Here is a 17,398-nt window from a genome sequence, read left to right as displayed (position 1 = left end):
TAAATCATCGCCACCTACAACTTTACTTGGATTGCATAAAACCGTTCATTCCAAGCCTTTTCGGTGTAGTTTCATTCGAGTCTTCCAGTCATCGAGACCGCTCAAAAATTCCTTCTGGTTAGTTCAGTCATCGGTAACGAGCTTACATCTAGGCTTCAGCGTGTAAAATGGCATCTTGTATGTTACGATAGGTGCCTACTAGTTACCTAGTACATATGCAGTAGATGGCTAGGTCATCACAATGCACTCTCACGGTGTTGCGCCGCAATCACCATGAAGATCATCTTCTGGCTTTTAACCTTGCAAGACGCATTTGCCCGTTGTCAGCATTAGGCAAGATTTTGAAAACGAAGCACTATGGTTGATGAAATTTGGTTCAAAATAAGGCTACCTCATGCAGGCCCCAAGGCTCGCTGAATCGCTGACATTCAGTTGGTAGGTAGGTAGGTAGGTGCCTAATCCGTCAGCTGCAGTGCAACTACATCCCCAGCATAAGTACAGCCTTATACTATACTTGGGTCGATGATGCGAGAAAATCATTTTCTTCGGGGCTTATACTTGAGGGGTGAGGAGTCTCAACCATTCTTTTCATCGTTCTTTAAACTGCCATCCAGGCTCTTTTCATGGCTTTAGCTTCTGAATTCTCAATAATTACCTATATCCCCAATTAAGATAGGGCGCGATGAGCGACCAACAACGAGCAGTAAATGAGGCATCTGAACAGGAAACTTCGGTGGAAGACATGTGGGATGCGGCTGCTAAGGCGTTTCAGGACATATGTGGCGAATCATTGCAGAGAGGCGACGTGAAGGAATTGGACGATGTGAAGAAGAAGATCGAGGGCATCAGCAAAGCATCATACGACGTAAAGCAGAAAGACAAATGGGATAAGGCAAAGAGCGCCGGGCTCAGCTCGCTCAAATATCTGAGAGCGCTTGTCGGAGTTGCTTCACAGGCAGCTTCAATTGTATGTTGGATTGTATAGGTACATTTATCTCAATGATTGCTGACGTTTTTAGATCCCCGTTCCCGCATCGGCAGTTACTATTGCTAGCACTGCCCTCTGTATCGTCTTTGACATTCCCGAGGCTATCAAAGGCTACAATGACGCCATTGACCAGGTTTTTAGCGAGGTGTCTTCGGCGCTCTCGCAATTCGAAGTCTTCGCATCGATACAAAATATTCATCCTGAGCTTATTCGGAGAATCCACCTAGTGATGACCAGCCTCGTCAAGCTCTGCGCCCATGTTGTCAAGTATCGCCAGGGCCGCAAGCGGGACCGCATCTTGCAACAGGTCAAGTCTATCTTCGACGATGACTCGGGCCTGTCTGATGAGATGGCTAAATTCAAAAAGTTACTGCAGCAGCAACACGACGTAGAAGGAACCGTCACACTCGCGATGGTGGCTAAGACAAACCAGGATGTTGCGATACTCCGAGAGCAACATGCCGTCTCCGGAAAGACGACCGAGGAGACCCACCAGTTGGTAAGGGAGGCGCAAAAGGACGTGCAGTCCTTCAAGAACGACGCCGACCGCATCAAGAGACTGACCAAGATCCGTAACGCACTTGAAGTTTGGCCAACGGTGCGGCTTGATACTAACACTACGAAAACATGCACCGATATCTGTAAAGGATGCTACAACCGCACAGGGTCCTGGATCTGGACGCACGATGCTTATACCACATGGATAGCACCTAATAAGGACAAGGAAAGCTCGCATATTTTAATCTTATCAGGACCCGCGTCCTCAGGTAAGACTTCAGCCAGCGCCCTCATTACAAAGCGCCTTGAGGAGCAAAAGGGGCGCACATATGTGGCGCACTACTTCTTCCCACCTAGTATAAAAAAGTCAGACGACGAAAAGGATTTGCCTGTGCATTCAGCGTTAAAGTATATGGCGTTTCAGATAGCGCGCGTTGATCCTACCGTTCAAAAGCCGCTCGGCGAAACATGTGATGCTGGTTCCGGTGTATTTCGGCGTTCAGCCAGTCTCGAGACTCTGGACGCACTATGGGGGGACCTAAAGATTGGGACGCCCGTGTCAGGTGCCACATACTACCTTATATTCGACGGGCTCGAGAATCTTCCCTACAAGCAGGTTGACATACTGCTAAAATTCGTCTTTGGCTCTAAGCTAACGGATGAATCAGCCGGGCGCGTGCGCATCCTAGTGAGCGGGACTGACGACCAGTTCGTCGGTAAGCTTGAAGGCGTTAATACGAGCAAGGCTCTAAGAATCCGAATGGAGAAGCACAACGGGCTAGATATGCGCATCGTGGTCGATGAGGCGCTCACCAAGCGGGGCATGTTGGAGCGCCCAAAGCCTGGCTCGGAACAACAGAGAGCGCGGGATAAGATCGTTCAGAAGCTGCCGCAGATTGTTAATGGAAGCTATTCCCGCTTACAATTCGGGCTCGATGACGTGGTCCGCCTTCTGAGTACACGCACTACCTCCCAGGAGCTTGACCGTATGCTGGGCCAGCCGATGAGTAGTCACGAGGCGGCTATCAAGAACCTACAGCGGTCGCTGACAGCGGATGAGATTGGCGAGCTGAACGAGTTGCTTAAGTGGGTTCTCTTTTGCAAGGAACCCATGACGTTAGACCAACTTGAGGCGGCCATGGTGAGCACTCTGATCCTAACCTAAAAGTGCAAATTTAACCAAAAGCATGAAAGTTCCTCTATTCTGGTACCGAGTCCCTTGCATCCTTACAATTCATCATTAAGAATAAGTATTCCGCTGTGTTGAAGCTAGAAAATGGCTATGTCTACGGCCAAGATGGCGTCAAAGACTACCTGCAAAAGGATAAAGATATGTCGGGAAAGGCATCGCATTCTAAAGACCGCTCTACCATCAGCATGAAAATCTCCATAAATAACGTGGACCAGGAGCTCTGCGCACACTTCCTTTGGGACCTCGCGCATAAAGCTATTCGGGAAAAATTCAAGTTTGACTTTGATGCCACTTCTCCCAACAGCGCTCTCTATGGTAGCAACCAGGCTGCCATCGCGGCAGATGAGTTTGAGGCACATCACACTATTGTTACCCGCGCGTTTGAGTACCTCGATAAAGAGCATGAGGACCGGACCAAGGATGTAGGAAATTATCTAGTCGGCTGGCTGCCGTATCACTTGAACCAGCTCCGCCAGCTCGAGGACGAAGAAAAGGGTGCCCTGACACCCAGCGAGCAGATCGATATTGGTCAGAGTCTGTACAAACTCTTCAAGGATGAGAAGATAGTTTTACGCCACAAGACTAATTTCGAATTGACACGGTGGTTTGTGGGTGAAATGGAAGACATGCAGAAATGGTTGATGGACTCCGCTGTTGTGCGAAAATTAGACAAGAAATGGCGGAGTGGGGTGCAGCTACTTATCAGTCCGACAAGGAGTTTTTTGAAAGATCTCGTAAAGGTGATCGTCGAAGGGTTATTGAGGGCAAGGAGCTGGGAAGCTCAAAGTTCATATGGTTGGATTAATGAGTTTATGAAACTAGTGAGTCGTTTCCAATCTGATCCATGCCCTCGATATAATTACCTGCGCTAATATTTCACCGACAACAGGATATAAAGTTCCAGCAGACTAACGAGCATCTAAGAGCCGACGAAAAAGATTCCTCTAGATCTGTCACTCCCCTTGTTATCAACTCTCCTGATGACATTGACTGGGACCGTGCCAGCGCCTGGTGCCAGAACTTTCTAGGACTTCCAGACTCGGAGCTCAACTCACTCTGGTATGAGCGGCTCGCTGAAGCCTCATCTTTGCAATACTGTAAAGCAGACACAGTCTTGTCCTTATACGCACGGGCGATTGAAAAGGATAATCCTAGTTGGCTATGCTACCGTGGCCTTGGACAAACGTGCTTTAAAGAGGGCTGGACACAGAAAGCTATCGCACATATGGAGCGAGCGCTGCAAGAAGCGAAACAAGAGGGTGCCATGCCCAAGCCGGAAGTGAAGGATATTATGGAGTTGTATCTACTCTTGGGGCAGTATGCCTACGAGGGTAGCGATGGGCAGAAGGCGGCTGATTACTATAAAGTTGTGTGCGAGAGTGAGGACTCGGCGCAAGCGCAGCAGGGACAGCTAGGCTATCTGAAGGCCGGACTCAGTTTCCTAGATGCAAAGGTGATGCGGCATTTATTGGAGGGAAAATTAGCCAACGATGGCAAGGAGGGAACGATGGTAAGCGTGCTTAAGACAATTGCGCAAGACACAGAACACGATATGATCATGTCCAAGATATTCAGTGTGGCGAAGGATAGTCCATACCTTCTCGAAGGGATTGTACGCGACATAGAAACTGCGACGGCACCGCCTGTGCTGAATGAGAACCATCTCCTTGCCAATGACGAGGTTCGCGGGGTTCTCCTCTATGATCGGGGCGTCGCAGCCTATACGTATAATGTATCGTCCGACGGCACTGATGCAGTCCGCGAGGCCCTTCGGCTGTGGGAGGAGAGCCGCGATCTGCTTTCTAACATTGGTGGACAAAATCCATCGATCGCGCGACGTGACGCCACCACAGCGCTCGCAAAACATTACTTCCAAGATATGATGGATGGAAACCATCTGGACCATGTCAGTGCATTAGCCAGACTAACAGAGGCAGAGTCTAGCAGTTATGTCTATGATGACGACACGACTGGATTCTTAGGCACAGTGTATGCGCGACAGAACATGAAGAAAAATGCTAGAGAAGTGCTAGTGGGGTGGATGAGACAGGCGTTCCGTACTCTCTCGGATGATATACTAGAGAACGATATGTACGGGTACTCAATCATATCGAGGACGCTTAATCACTACCTTGATTTTGGTAACGCGGCCATTGCCCTGTCTTTGGCGGGCACCCCTGATCTCGTTACTGACAAACTATATTTCGAGGCTAAGGACATTGCAGGAGATGACAACGCAGACAATACATTGCTGTTAGATATAGTTAATAAGTTAGCCAAGGAAACAATCGAAGTCGCTAAGGTTCAGGTCCCAAACTTCTCACAACAAACTCAACGCATCGAAGCTGCTAAAGCACACATCGATTCTCTCATAGCCGAGGCAAGTGCCAAAGCCAAACCTGAAGCCGATAAGCCCGAAAGTCAAGACGAACCGACGGCCTCAGAACTCAAGACTGCCTCCGCTCTGAGCCTCATTCATACGCGCTTATCTACCCTACAACAGATACACTCATCTAAAATCGACGTGACGGCCTTCTGGTGGTGGAGTTGCGACGGCCGCAACCCAGACGGCAGACACTGCAAGAACACGGCCAGCTTCGAGCGCGAATTCTACCACTGCATATACTGCGCGAACCGGGACTTCTGCGCCGAATGTCTCGCGCGACTACGCGCCCCCACTCCCGACTCCGGGATCACGGTGTGTAGCGCCAAACATCGGTGGATGCGGATTCCGCCGCAGGGAGACGACATGTACGTTGGCCTAAAGACGAAGACCGTGCGGGTGCCGAAGGAAGTGAAAGGTAGAAATGGAGACGAGGGGATTTTGGAGATTTATTATGATGAGAATGGTAGTGAAGAGATTACCGTAGAGGCGTGGAAGGAGGCGCTGGCTAAGGAGTGGGATATCTCCCTTGAGGATATTAGGAAAGAGGTTTCTAGGCAAGACGCGCCTGATAAAGGTGGGGAGGACGAAAAGAAATCTGAGGCGTAGACGGGTAGGGAGTTTGTGCTTGAATAGCCTAGGACCGCGCTATAAAATAGGCGTAATCGCGCTGGAGAAATTGCCCATGTGGTGGTCGAGTTTTATGGTTGGAAGCAATCGCTGAATAAGGGCTCTAGCTGTATTGCGTTAGGTGAAGACTCTGACCAAATAGTGATCTGTTCACCTATAACTCAACTAAGATATAGTGGATATCCACTAGGTTTCAGGGGCTGAGCCAACGCCACACGATATTTGGAATTAGCTTGTTCAATATTCCTTTAAGGTTCTAACATCACAATGTATTTCCATATACCCATTTATACTCACAACATCAAATTGTAGTGGTTGCTTCAAGTTGAATATCTACCTCTTTCCCGACAAACAGTCTAATTATAATAGATTATTCTTTTTCTCCCGCTAGTCCGACCGAGCAACCACACTCTGCAACGGGGCAAGACTATCTTGAGTGTTATGGATCTTGAGGTCAAATCCAGTCACAGGTCTGATACGTAAGGGGAGTAGTTTATAACTTGGTTGATCCGTTTCATCTGGCTTTCCACTGCGTGTGCGTTTGAAGGATTGGGGTACAAGCCAAACCAGAATTGGCCGGACAGTGGGAAAGCAACAACACATAACGGCAACGTTTATCTCGATGCTTGCCCAAACACTAACATCAACATAAGTCCCTGTTAGAAGCCATGTTAGTAACAAAAAAGGAACTCTCCTTCGTAATCTAGGGATGAAAACGCACAAGTGAGATTGCTAGACTCGGTGACTAGCATGGAGCCAATACGAAGACCGCTTGCGACTATGACAAAACCACCCAAAATAAAAAGACCACTGATACCGGCCTTGGAACGCCAGCTAAGTTGAAGACGCCATACCTCGCGCACTTCAATGGAGAGAGTTAGCATATATTCATGCGGTGACAAGGCCCCCCGGCCCCTAGTCCAAAACGATAAACAAAAGCTCATACCAGGCAGACATAATAGAAACATATCAGTGATCATATTAGTTATCCCGTTGCCAACGCAGAACCACTTCGTATTGATACATTTGGAAGGTATATCGACGTCCCAGAAGCCGTTAACAGGCCGACAGCTAAAGACGGTTGCAAGCACAAGTGCAAGACCCCACCCTACGACGCAGGCAGCCAAAATGGCAGTACTTATACGGATGAAGCGCGTAGGGAAAAGCTGTCGGTAGAGCATAATAATGGACAACTTTATCAAGGTAAAACCAGTGCCGTAGAGAATTCCCGAGACGAAACTGATCTTGAGGGTCTCGCGTTGAAGGGAGACTGTCACTGGGCGAATTTGTCCAAATCTTGCCTCTGAAAAGTAGTCGAGAATTAGAATGGCATATACAAGCTTAATATCAAAGCTTTCGTGAAATACACACCTTGTATCACAATCAAAGACACGACCCATGAGCAGATAAAACCACAGATGGCGAGGTAATCGCTCATGAGATATTTCACCCCTTTGGCGTGTCTGGAAGCTAGACGCATCGCCAGCGCGACGAAGCCAAGTACCATGCAAGGGACGATCGCGGCAATGGTCTGGCAGAGCGACCCATCGGCGATGTTGACATCGAGATATCGTCGTCGTATTTGTATCACATCCATTTTCTATGGTTTTAGGGGGGTGGGTTCGAGTTGAAAGAGCCGACGAGAACTGCTTCGGGTTCAAGAGTGAATATAAACCATTTGGAAGCTAGCCACGCCAATGCTGGCCCTCGTTGAGAAGTAGGAAAACGGTTCTTTTTACTTCAACCTGGAACTTGGTAGACTAAGCTTAGGAAGCTGTTTGGCACCCTAGTTTTCAATTTGCAGAGCTACCTAGGTAAGGAAAGGTACCTACCTACTCATGTTAATTGAAAGTTATCAAGCCATCTCCATCCCCGCCTACCTAGATAGATAGACGAAGTAGGTGAAAAAATGTTTGTTATTTGTTGCAGATTTCTATCCAAATACTAGGTGGGTAAGCATCACCGAGGCTCTGGCATATGCCCCCAACAACCAAATCTGACGATTGCAACAGTAAGGGGTTGCATTCTTGCCCCTCGAGGTTTCTTCGTCTTACCAACACCAGTATTTCAGCAGGACAATATTTTCTTACATTTACTGCCATGATCGCTTGGGCGTTCTAATTCTCCTAAACTAAATGCAGTCAGCGGCTATGTGCGAAATGCCAAGGGATCGCCCGCCAGCGATATTGAAACATACCTCTTTATCTCCGTCGCTTTCCTTTCGCATTTATATATCTATCTATAAATCGTAGAGTAACCGCTCGAATATTGCAGTAGATATAAGCCTCGGTAACTGATTGTCCTGTTCGTTTGTTTTGGAACCGAGATCATCTTCATGTTTTAGCTTGGGGCCTATTGCAATATTAGTTCATCCTGTCATGAATCATCGACAATCCCACCCAGGCATCTATCGCGGTTTATGGAAAGAAACCTTGGAGAAAATCTCACTCTGTATAGACTGGTTGAATATTTATAATCCAATACCCATGATCGCCCCCAAAAATATGTGCCGCTGAATATTATGATTATGGCAGGAAGCTTACTAGGTAGGCTTGTCGGTTTAGAAACACGTCCCCCAACTTTCGCTTACGTATTACTAAACCCTCCAATTTCTAAACCAAGAATCATTCTAGGGATTTAAATAACGTCATATTCTGCAGGCCTGAAACTCATGAATCTCGGTACCGACAAGAATGGCATCTAGAGATAGGTAAGTTAGATCTCACTTGGACTTCGTAATCAATTCGTTGGTAATAGAAACTCATAGGTAGTTAATACTCTGTGTAGGATTTTCAGCTTCATCTGCTAGACCCCACCCCTTTCCGCAGAGAGCTCACACCAGTTCAATTCAACTACTCACTATATCAAACCCATAGAACCGCCCGATTATACAGACATACATACTTGCCCCAAAACCTCAGTATGTATCTCCCTCAGTAACTTTCCCATTAAGCGCCTACCTACCTAGTCAACCATCACCTCACCCTCTCACTCCCCCCCTCCGGAATCTCAAACCGACTACTCTCCCTCAACCACGCCTCAAACCCCAGCACCCCCGGCTCCCACCTCCTCAACGCCTCAACATCAACGCCATACCCGTGCGTCTCGAACCAAGTAAACATCGCACCAACATGTTTCGCCGCAACCAGGCCGCGAACGGCCCACCCCACAACCCACCAAGCCTGGGGCAACTCCCTCCCCTTACTCACGCGCCGGTATATATCGCGCGCCTCTCCAAGCGTGAGGTTATCGCCCGCGAGACCGATGGCGCGGTTGAGAAAATGCGGGGAGGCGGGGGACGCGAGAAGTGCTTCGGCGCCGAAGAGCCCGATGTCCCGGACGCTGACGAGTTGGAGCTTTTGAGATGCCGGCATGGTGCTCCAGAGGCTGGCGAAGACCATGCCGAAGGTGCCGCCTGGGTTTACTGTTGTGGTGGGTTAGTGTTGAGTAAGTATGATATTTAACTACTATATAGGAGGTAGGTATATGGGTGTATGTCCTAAGCGGGTGAGTGCAAGGCAAGGGATATAGGGAACCTCGATACGAGGGAATAAAGCCGACGAGAACTCACGGTTATCCATGAAAGCGACCGGTCGCAAAATCGTATACGTCAGCCGGCCCTCCGACTCGTCGGCCTTAGCCTTCAGATGGATCTCGATATTGTGCTTCTCCCTAAAATGGGGGATATCGGTCGGGTTCTCCCAGCTCTGTGGCTCGCCGCCACGGTCAACGCTCGAGAAGACGAAGTGGATCTTCTTCGAATGCGGGGTTTGTGTGTCGGTCTTTCGGACATGTGCCGCGACGGCGTCGATGAGGAGGTTGGCCTGCGGCTCCTCGTCCGGCGGCGTCGTGTAGCTAAACACCGAGTCGATTTGCGGGTACGCCTCGAAGATCGGGGCCGGGTTCCGAGTGTCGCCTTCCACGACCGTCAGATGCAGGCTCGGGTACTTAGACGGTAATGCCTGAGCCTTAGGCGAGGAGGCAGTCCGGGTTAAGGCCAAGACATTGACCTCGGGCTTGGTACCCGAAGATAGGCTCGATAGGAGGTTTGCCAACTCTGAGAGCACGAAGCCCCCCTGTTGGCCTGTCGCGCCGACGACCAGGATAGTACGTGAGGGAGTAGACGTAGACATCTTGGTATTGCTTGGCCTAACTTCTGTTGAACCTCGCGAGTTGTCTTAAGGTTAGGTGCTAGGTATGACTACGGTCATAGCTTTTCGTGTCGTAAACGGAAGGTCGATTAGCCCTAATTAAGGGCAATCAAAAGCAAGCCCTTGCTCGGACGCACGCAGCTTCTAGAAGCCGCCTCGCCGACCCTATTATTAACATTCGCCCTGGATAGGGGACGACCCTGTTAAAGGGATCAGCCCCAAGTACGCGACTTCCCGTCCCATCTTCGGAGCAGCCTCGTTGGCGTAGCGGTGGATGACGAGGATTCATCAATATGCAGTGCACTTAGGTATATTAGACACCACCTAGGTATGCAAGCTGCACGCTGCACACTGCAATTGCACCGCCAGCTACCCGTGCACATCCCGAATGTAAATATAATCCGCGAGCCTTGAGCTTCTAGTTCGTAGGTCTAGCTCGTATTACCATTTACACGGGACCTCAACTTATGAGACGCGGTGTTCGGGACTACGCCTCCGAGTCTGTTCTAGAAGGTAATTGGAGGGGGGAGAGGCGCAGTAAAACAGCGAAGGAAACGTCTGAACCCTATCGATGAAGTCAATCTAATTAAGAACGGCCTACGCCACTGTCTTAGCCCCGAAGCTCTCGGTCCCGAGCGCGCGTATCAACGGCTAGTTACGCGAGCATCGGGTGTTTGCATAAGGAACGTTTCACGAGTCCTGGAAACAAATTAGGAGTCAAACGACGACACGAATCATGAGTTTTGTTGAAATGTGAATATTTGCTTCGGCCATTATCGGTGTGTAGTCTAATCATAGCTGAGTTGAGATCAGCAGTTTCTTGTTAGAAGATCCATCGTTTACCTAGTGCTTTCTTGTGTAAAAATGATAGCTCTTAATTCGTTAGGGCGGTCGAGAGCTGAAATCGAGATGTGACTAAAAATCAAGTCTAACATCGCCTTTCCCCTAGGCGCATATGCATAGGCGCCTTTCACGAAAATGCATGCATCGCTTGCTCGTCTGGAAAGCATGGAGGCCGTATGACCACGCCACCATATGCAAAAGAAATTAAACCATCGGTGCCATGAACAAACCTTCCGTCCTCACATTGCTGGTCCCTCCCAGGCATCTCTTCGTAGCCGACATAGCCATGCTCTTTTATGTGGGAATGATAACTCCCTTTCCTTCGCAAATCCTCCGAATTGAAGATGCTGAATAAACCTATACACGTGTCAATGAACTGCAAGCTGCGAACCACCGGAAATTATTAATGCAACTCACCTTGCGTTATCCACCCTAGGCTCAAGGCAGATGTTCATTGTGCGATAGTCTGCTTGGAAGCACCAATGGGCAAGACTCGAAAGCCACTGCTGCACCCTCCCTCTAGCCCACTCTTCGCCGATAAAAACGTGTATTCCCCGATCGAAATCCTGTACGTCGTTGCCCATATAGCGGCCTAAGTTATCTTCCTTTACCCAGTATATTTCAAAGTATCCGAACGGTACACCATCCCACATCCCGATAGCCGGAAACGAGTGGCGCGACTGCAGAGCATTTGAGAGGAAGTTAGGCTGATACTGACCCCAGAATGACGCAACTCTAGGGGTTGACAGCCACATTTGAAGGAGCGAGCAATCGGACAAGGTATTTAAATGAGTATGCTCCTTTTCACCTGGTCCGACAGGCCCAAGACATGGTACAGGCTTTGGGGAGAGTGACGCCACGCGGAATGAAAGGTACTTTCCCACGCTTGGTATAAACCGCGTGTAGAAGACCTCGCCCATATGCGGCGGCTTCTGCCGTAGTGGATGTCGGACATTGTTAGTAAGTACATACTGCAATGGCGGCGGAGGATAGTAGGTTGGTAAGTGCGACGATGAATGATATGGCCCGATGGGGGAGGGTGGTAGCTCCGGGGTTAAGGCGTTGGATAAGGATGACAGTTGACCTGTCTCGCTCCTAACTGGTGAAGTAGGTCGGCTGTTGCTCGGCGTTCCAGGATAAGAGCTGTGCTTCAGTGGCTGCAGGCTGAAGAGAAATAGGCCAGTATGGATCTGCCAGAACATGCGTCGGGTAACGAACATGTGATCCCATCCATGATTATGGTCGCTGGAGTTCTCTCCGACAGCTGAATCCAAAGTCGATATTAAGCCCATCCTCTCCAGCTTTGGGATCATGTTTCGCGTGCGCAGGACACCTTCTCTCTTGACCCGAATGCGCCACTCGCCCCTTGGTCTTGCCTCTGGCGGAGCATGTTTCGACTGTTCAGTCAAGACATACGGCGACGGTTCAGTTTGTTGAAAATACCAGTACAGCGATATCCATATCATCATGGCTATTTGTCGCGACTGGCTGGCGTGGGGTTTAAATTCACTGCTCGAGGGGCTCGAGATAGAAGAGATGAAGATGGTGTCATTTTGCAAGGTCGGCTGGCTATACCTGTGAATATGACTTCGTCTGGAACGGGGCTCACTGTCATCGTCTTGGAGAGTGAGGTTGTGCAGATGGTCTTCGGGACGATCTTCGCTATGTAAGACAACGGTCCAGCCAGCAGGGAATGGTGCGTGGTTGTTTATTTCGTGAGATTTGAAGAATAGGCCAGAGAATACAGGTTGAACCGTGAAGCTCTGGCCGTCCGGTAGATGTACTATGGATGGCGCCATGTATTTGATGAATATTGGAAGGCGATGTCGATACCTAGTAAAAGGATTATAGGGCTGAATGAAAGACAAAGCTCAAGGATATAGAAGGTGGAGGATATCACTCATTTCCGACGTAATGGATCCACTGATAACGTTTAAGTAGTAAATCTTTGGCGGTGTTCCCATGTGATGAGCCTGAAAGTGGTAATGGGGATTGCCCCGTGAGCTGGACGAGTTCTGTTGGCTACCGAAGAAATGGAAAAAATTAATTAAATGGAATCGGTAATATGTCACAAACAAGGCAATGTGGGACGATAACTTGAGATTTCAGCAACTACTCAGGGTTAAAACGGGAGCAACAAGAGCAAAGGCAAACGGCGACTCCGTTTCGCGCAGTTTTCGTGAACGTCATACCACTCGGTTGAAGGGTGAAGACAGAGGACTGATAGTGGGGTCGCGAGTAACGGAGCTCCCCTGTTAAGCCTATTCAGGTCCGTCAGGAGAGGGGAAATCATGAAATAGTGGTGTTAGTCCTAGGGCTATCGATCTTAAACTTTCCCCAGATTCTTGACCCGACTCGGACAGCCGCATGCAGTCATCAAGACGGTTGAGACAGCTGATGTACCCAGGTACCTATAGCCTAAGGACGCCAACTAAGACGCCATCATCTATGGCGTCTGTCGTACCGGGCAATAGGTATCCAATGAGCAATTAACAATTGCTAATCAGATACAAGGTGAAGTGTCAAGTAGGTCGTACAAAGTCATCTCGGGATTCTCTTCTTGATAAGATCGTGGTAGAAAACGGTTGCTCCCACGGCTTCCATCGCGGTTGTTACCGTTAAGTGCAACCACCCATGTAAGTCTAGTGGGAGCTGGGGAAGCATTGCATCCGATATTGGACATCTAGAATTTTGAATGTCCACGAGGTATCGCGATCGCTTTTCTACACAGTTCTGCCTAAAAATAACTCTTGCGAAAAGCGTTAGGTTGGCGATGAACAAGAAATTGTCCGGTGGTTGTAGATTTGAAGAAATAAAATGAGGAAGAAACCGGGATGTCTAAGTACATAATTGGGGGTTATCATTATCAAATATTACCTAATATATTTGCCCACCCTTTTGGTCATATCCTTTTATCAAGTCATTATCAATAGATAGAGATATGCATCAATTGATGTGCGGGTGAATCAATTTTCATTTTGATTTTCATTTGATAAGCGCCTCAAGCATCGACACATTTCTATATGAGTCACCTAACACCTTCATAAACAGCGAGGTTGTGAATTCACTCATCTTTTTATATTCTATTCCTCAGATTTATTTCGGGGGAATAAGCATAAACCATGGCGTCTACTACTAAACCCGGCGAGAATATGCTATGGGGAGGTCGCTTCACAGGTACGTATACAGTTTATTTTATCTTAACTTTTCAATCAGATGAAAACATATATATTGCCTCTCGATGGGATGTTAAAAACATGATTTTTAAGTCATAAATGCGAAAACCGGAGTTTACATCTCGTTGCTACTACTAGCTCCCAACTAACCCCTCCTAGGCGGCCTCGACCCCCTCATGGTGGCTTACAACGAGAGTATCCACTTCGACAAGGCGTTGTACAAGCAAGACATCCTCGGCAGCATCGCCTTCGCGCGCGCCAACAACAAAGGCGGTATCCTGACCGACGATGAGTTCAGCAAGATCGAATCAGGCTTACAAGCCGTGATGCGAGAGTGGGACGAAGGCAAATTCGTGATCGTGCCGGGCGTAGATGAGGACATCCACACGGCAAACGAGCGCCGGCTCGGCGAGGTTATCGGCAAGGAGGTCGCGGGCAAGCTGCACACCGGCCGTAGCCGCAACGAGCAGGTCGCCTGCGATATGCGCATGTGGCTGCGCGACGAACTACGCAAGATCGAGGACCACCTCATCACTTTCCTCAAGGTCGCCGCCGACCGCGCCGAACACGAGGTTCAGTATGTCATGCCCGGCTACACACACTTGCAGCGTGCCCAGCCCATTCGCTGGAGCCACTGGATTATGTCGTACAGCTTGGCCTTCGCTAGCGACCTCGAGCGCCTACGTGAGGTCGTCAAGCGTGTGAACAAGAGCCCGCTCGGATGTGGTGCTCTAGCCGGGAACCCGTTCAACATCGACCGCGACATGATGGCCGCAGAGCTAGGGTTTGACGGACTTTTGTGGAACTCGATGGGCGGAGTAGCGGACCGCGATTTTGTGGCCGAGACACTGCAATGGGCGAGCATGTTAATGCAACATGTGTCGCGGTGGTCCGAAGACTTAATCATCTACTCGACAGCCGAGTTCGGCTTCGTACGACTAGCGGACGCGTACTCGACGGGCAGCTCGCTGATGCCGCAGAAGAAAAACCCGGACAGTTTGGAGCTACTACGGGGTAAGAGCGGACGCGTGTTCGGTCAGATGGCCGGATTCATGACGACGCTAAAGGGGCTGCCGAGCACATACAACAAAGACTTGCAGGAGAGCTGGGAGGCGATGCTGGACACGGTCAAGACGGTCAGCGACAGCATCCAAATCGCGACAGGCGTACTAGCAACTCTAGACATCAAGCCCGAGAAGATGAAGGCGGCCCTCGACCCCTTCATGTTGGCCACTGATATTGCTGACTACCTAGTGCGAAAGGGAGTGCCGTTCCGCGAGACGCACCACATCTCAGGACGCGTAGTGGCGCTATCGGAGCAGACCGATACGCCGATGAACGAGTTATCGTACGATCAGCTCAAGTCGATAGACGCCCGCTTCGAGCAAGACATTGCCGAGTACTTCGACTATGAGCGCAGCGTCGAGATGCGAGCCGCCAAGGGTGGTACTAGCAAGGAGAGTGTCCTAGAGCAGATCAAGGTTCTGAGGGGCACTCTCGGCGCCTAATCCTACCAATTCCTAATCAACTATAATATAGCGAAGAAACGCAGAACAGGAAGGAAAAGCCCCTTTTCTAGAAGGATTCGTTATAACCGAAAATTGAGGGGAAAACTACTAGGTATAGACAAAAATGACCAAATATATTGACGAGTTCCCTGCCGGTAGCACAAATCCGCGAATGATACTAAAACGACCGAAGGCTTCTCTATACTTATATATGTGTGTATGTATTATCTGGGTATAATGATTCATGATTCATTACGCTCTTCCGGTTTATGCCTTGTATCTTTCTCGCGATCGCGGTCCTCACGTTCGCGTTCACGTTCATGATCTCTCCTACCATTCTTCTGATCTTCATGCTCGAGGACTTGTTTGACTTCTTCCCCACCAAGATCCTTAGTCTCGTCCCAATCAACATCATAATCCTCTGCTACATTCCTGATCTCCCGCCTTAGCGCGTTCGCGTCATGTACCAGGTGTTCCCACTTCTGAAGATTAAGGCCGCGCTCCTGATACAAGATGTTCTGTCTTTTTGAGACGGTGATCTTGAGCGCGGCTTGGTAACTGAGATCCCGACTCATAAACAGGAACCACAAATAACCGCCCATGATGGTTGTCAGACCAGCGAGGTAGGTGATCGGCTCCATAAGATCCCAGCCGGCGTTAGTATGAAATGTTAAGAAGTAAACAGCGCCCCACCAACCCGCCAAAGCGACAAAACCAGCTTTTGCAATGCGATGAGCGCCGCGATGCGCCAGCATATCGCACTCATGTTTAATCTTGGAGAGTTCGTCAATTTTACGGGACATGCGCTGTAATCGGATACGCATATAATGAGTGCGGTCATTAAAGCTAGGCACCCCGACTCGCAATTCGCTGTTTTGACCGGCGATCTCTATAGCGAACTCCCTGCCACGTGCGGCGTCGCGGATAAAATCACCGATTTCAGTACTGCTGCTCCACCGAACCCAGTCCTTGTGCTCTGGCGGCGTATCAGCCCCTTCGCGGCCAAGTCCCGAATAGGATGCGATATTCGGCTGCTTCTTTCCTATCCCGGTCTTCTGGCCCGTCTCATCTCGCTCAGACCCTTCCGCTAGGAAATAAACGCTAGGCATCTTCTCGCGACCATCGCTGTCGTGGACCGCGGGGAGTTCGGCTTGGATTAGGCGCTCGAGGTAAGATAGCGGTTGTTGGGGGTGGATGAGCAGTGCTAGGGGCTGGATATCTTCGTTCTGTGCGAGTGATCGGAACTCTCCTCTATTACCCCGTTCATCATGTGTGGCGTCAACTGGAAGAGGAAGTATTAGTTTAAGAAGTCGGGTTGGTGTGGTAAGAAGTTTGCCTAGTTAGTGTTCATAGTTAGTCACCATCATTCATTATTATTATTGAAGTTGGTCGAGATGCAAAGTACCCTTGGTCATGGACTTATTCATATTACGTCTCGAATCACTAACGGGGGGCTCATCGGCGCCTTCCCTCTGCCAGGGGCGCCTGATCTGCTGCTTCGTAGCATCTTCAATTCCAGCTTTTACTTCGTTCTCATGTACAGCTTGATCTCTCTGATTTGTTTCCCTCGCTGTCTCAGTATTGAGCTGAGATCTTCTCGTATACCGGGTTATTGTAAAAGGCCGCCGCGAAATAGGTACTGGGCTTTCCCGCCGAATTGAAGCTGTATTATTACTTGTGTTACCAAGACGGTGACCAGGAAACTGCCGTAAGGTAGAGGCTGCTAGTCGGGAACACGACCTGAACACATAGCTCATTGCTGCTTAATTTTCTAGTATGGTTAGGTTCCGAGGTAGATCATTTTTTGTTTATATCGATGAAATACTTACATCATTCCCTTTAAGCTTAAACAGCTCTAAAGTCTAAAGACTGCCGGGAAGGGAAGCTCCAAAGACTCTTCCATGCCTTCCTTGTTTCGCTACCAGGTAGATGGTGACGTCATAAAGTACAGTCTACCTTATCAATTGCTTATATTCACGTGATTAGCATAGAAACTCTCATTCTCCTTGTCTCCTGCGAGCGAATACTC

The 17,398-nt window shown here is 49.2% G+C and overlaps 6 protein-coding genes across 6 annotated transcripts; 2 read left to right on the top strand and 4 right to left on the bottom strand.

Annotated features, from left to right (window-relative positions):
- The first annotated feature begins 223 nt into the window (after positions 1–223).
- Positions 224–5,908, top strand: GGS22DRAFT_200296 (uncharacterized protein). The gene is made up of 4 exons (XM_047966415.1): positions 224–967; positions 1,020–2,627; positions 2,681–3,499; positions 3,568–5,908. The coding sequence occupies exons 1-4, from the start codon at positions 683–685 to the stop codon at positions 5,668–5,670; spliced, it is 4,815 nt and encodes a 1,604-aa protein (XP_047819250.1). The 5' UTR covers positions 224–682; the 3' UTR covers positions 5,671–5,908.
- A 170-nt stretch (positions 5,909–6,078) lies between these two features.
- On the bottom strand, positions 6,079–7,288 carry GGS22DRAFT_200293 (uncharacterized protein; the record flags this gene model as incomplete). Its single annotated transcript, XM_047966414.1, has 4 exons — positions 6,079–6,347; positions 6,413–6,553; positions 6,638–6,994; positions 7,063–7,288. 4 exons carry the CDS (start codon positions 7,286–7,288, stop codon positions 6,079–6,081), a joined length of 993 nt encoding a protein of 330 aa, XP_047819249.1.
- A 1,378-nt stretch (positions 7,289–8,666) lies between these two features.
- On the bottom strand, positions 8,667–9,824 carry GGS22DRAFT_188702 (NAD(P)-binding protein; the record flags this gene model as incomplete). The annotated part of the gene is made up of 2 exons (XM_047964747.1): positions 8,667–9,115; positions 9,263–9,824. The coding sequence occupies 2 exons, from the start codon at positions 9,822–9,824 to the stop codon at positions 8,667–8,669; spliced, it is 1,011 nt and encodes a 336-aa protein (XP_047819248.1).
- Positions 9,825–10,374: 550 nt separating this feature from the next.
- GGS22DRAFT_143376 (acyl-CoA N-acyltransferase) lies at positions 10,375–12,625 on the bottom strand. Its single transcript, XM_047958795.1, has 2 exons — positions 11,103–12,625; positions 10,375–11,042 (listed from the first exon to the last, which is right to left on the bottom strand). The coding sequence occupies exons 1-2, from the start codon at positions 12,482–12,484 to the stop codon at positions 10,925–10,927; spliced, it is 1,500 nt and encodes a 499-aa protein (XP_047819247.1). The 5' UTR covers positions 12,485–12,625; the 3' UTR covers positions 10,375–10,924.
- A 1,182-nt stretch (positions 12,626–13,807) lies between these two features.
- GGS22DRAFT_179909 (argininosuccinate lyase) lies at positions 13,808–15,369 on the top strand (the record flags this gene model as incomplete). The annotated part of the gene is made up of 2 exons (XM_047963720.1): positions 13,808–13,862; positions 14,021–15,369. The coding sequence occupies 2 exons, from the start codon at positions 13,808–13,810 to the stop codon at positions 15,367–15,369; spliced, it is 1,404 nt and encodes a 467-aa protein (XP_047819246.1).
- On the bottom strand, positions 15,349–17,260 carry GGS22DRAFT_143384 (uncharacterized protein). Its single transcript, XM_047958796.1, has 3 exons — positions 17,199–17,260; positions 16,775–17,140; positions 15,349–16,705 (listed from the first exon to the last, which is right to left on the bottom strand). The coding sequence occupies exons 2-3, from the start codon at positions 17,124–17,126 to the stop codon at positions 15,612–15,614; spliced, it is 1,446 nt and encodes a 481-aa protein (XP_047819245.1). The 5' UTR covers positions 17,127–17,140; positions 17,199–17,260; the 3' UTR covers positions 15,349–15,611.
- Positions 17,261–17,398: the final 138 nt, after the last annotated feature.

The sequence above is a fragment of the Annulohypoxylon maeteangense genome, assembly GCF_022496945.1.
Source record: "Annulohypoxylon maeteangense strain CBS 123835 unplaced genomic scaffold GGS22scaffold_8, whole genome shotgun sequence".
NCBI lineage: Eukaryota > Fungi > Ascomycota > Sordariomycetes > Xylariales > Hypoxylaceae > Annulohypoxylon > Annulohypoxylon maeteangense.
This window is presented reverse-complemented; position numbering and strand designations above follow the sequence as displayed.

What these genes read in the sequence shown, in the direction of transcription:
- GGS22DRAFT_200296 (XM_047966415.1), top strand. Translation starts at nt 683, where the DNA reads ATGAGCGACCAACAACGAGCAGTAAATGAGGCATCTGAACAGGAAACT. An exon ending in CTTCACAGGCAGCTTCAATT is followed by an intron (nt 968 to 1,019) that starts GTATGTTGGATT and finishes TGACGTTTTTAG; the next exon opens with ATCCCCGTTCCCGCATCGGC. An exon ending in ACCAACTTGAGGCGGCCATG is followed by an intron (nt 2,628 to 2,680) that starts GTGAGCACTCTG and finishes AAAGCATGAAAG; the next exon opens with TTCCTCTATTCTGGTACCGA.
- GGS22DRAFT_143376 (XM_047958795.1), bottom strand. Translation starts at nt 12,484, where the DNA reads ATGGCGCCATCCATAGTACATCTACCGGACGGCCAGAGCTTCACGGTT. An exon ending in CCTAGGGTGGATAACGCAAG is followed by an intron (nt 11,043 to 11,102) that starts GTGAGTTGCATT and finishes ACACGTGTATAG; the next exon opens with GTTTATTCAGCATCTTCAAT.
- GGS22DRAFT_143384 (XM_047958796.1), bottom strand. Translation starts at nt 17,126, where the DNA reads ATGAGCTATGTGTTCAGGTCGTGTTCCCGACTAGCAGCCTCTACCTTA. An exon ending in GAATAAGTCCATGACCAAGG is followed by an intron (nt 16,706 to 16,774) that starts GTACTTTGCATC and finishes AACACTAACTAG; the next exon opens with GCAAACTTCTTACCACACCA.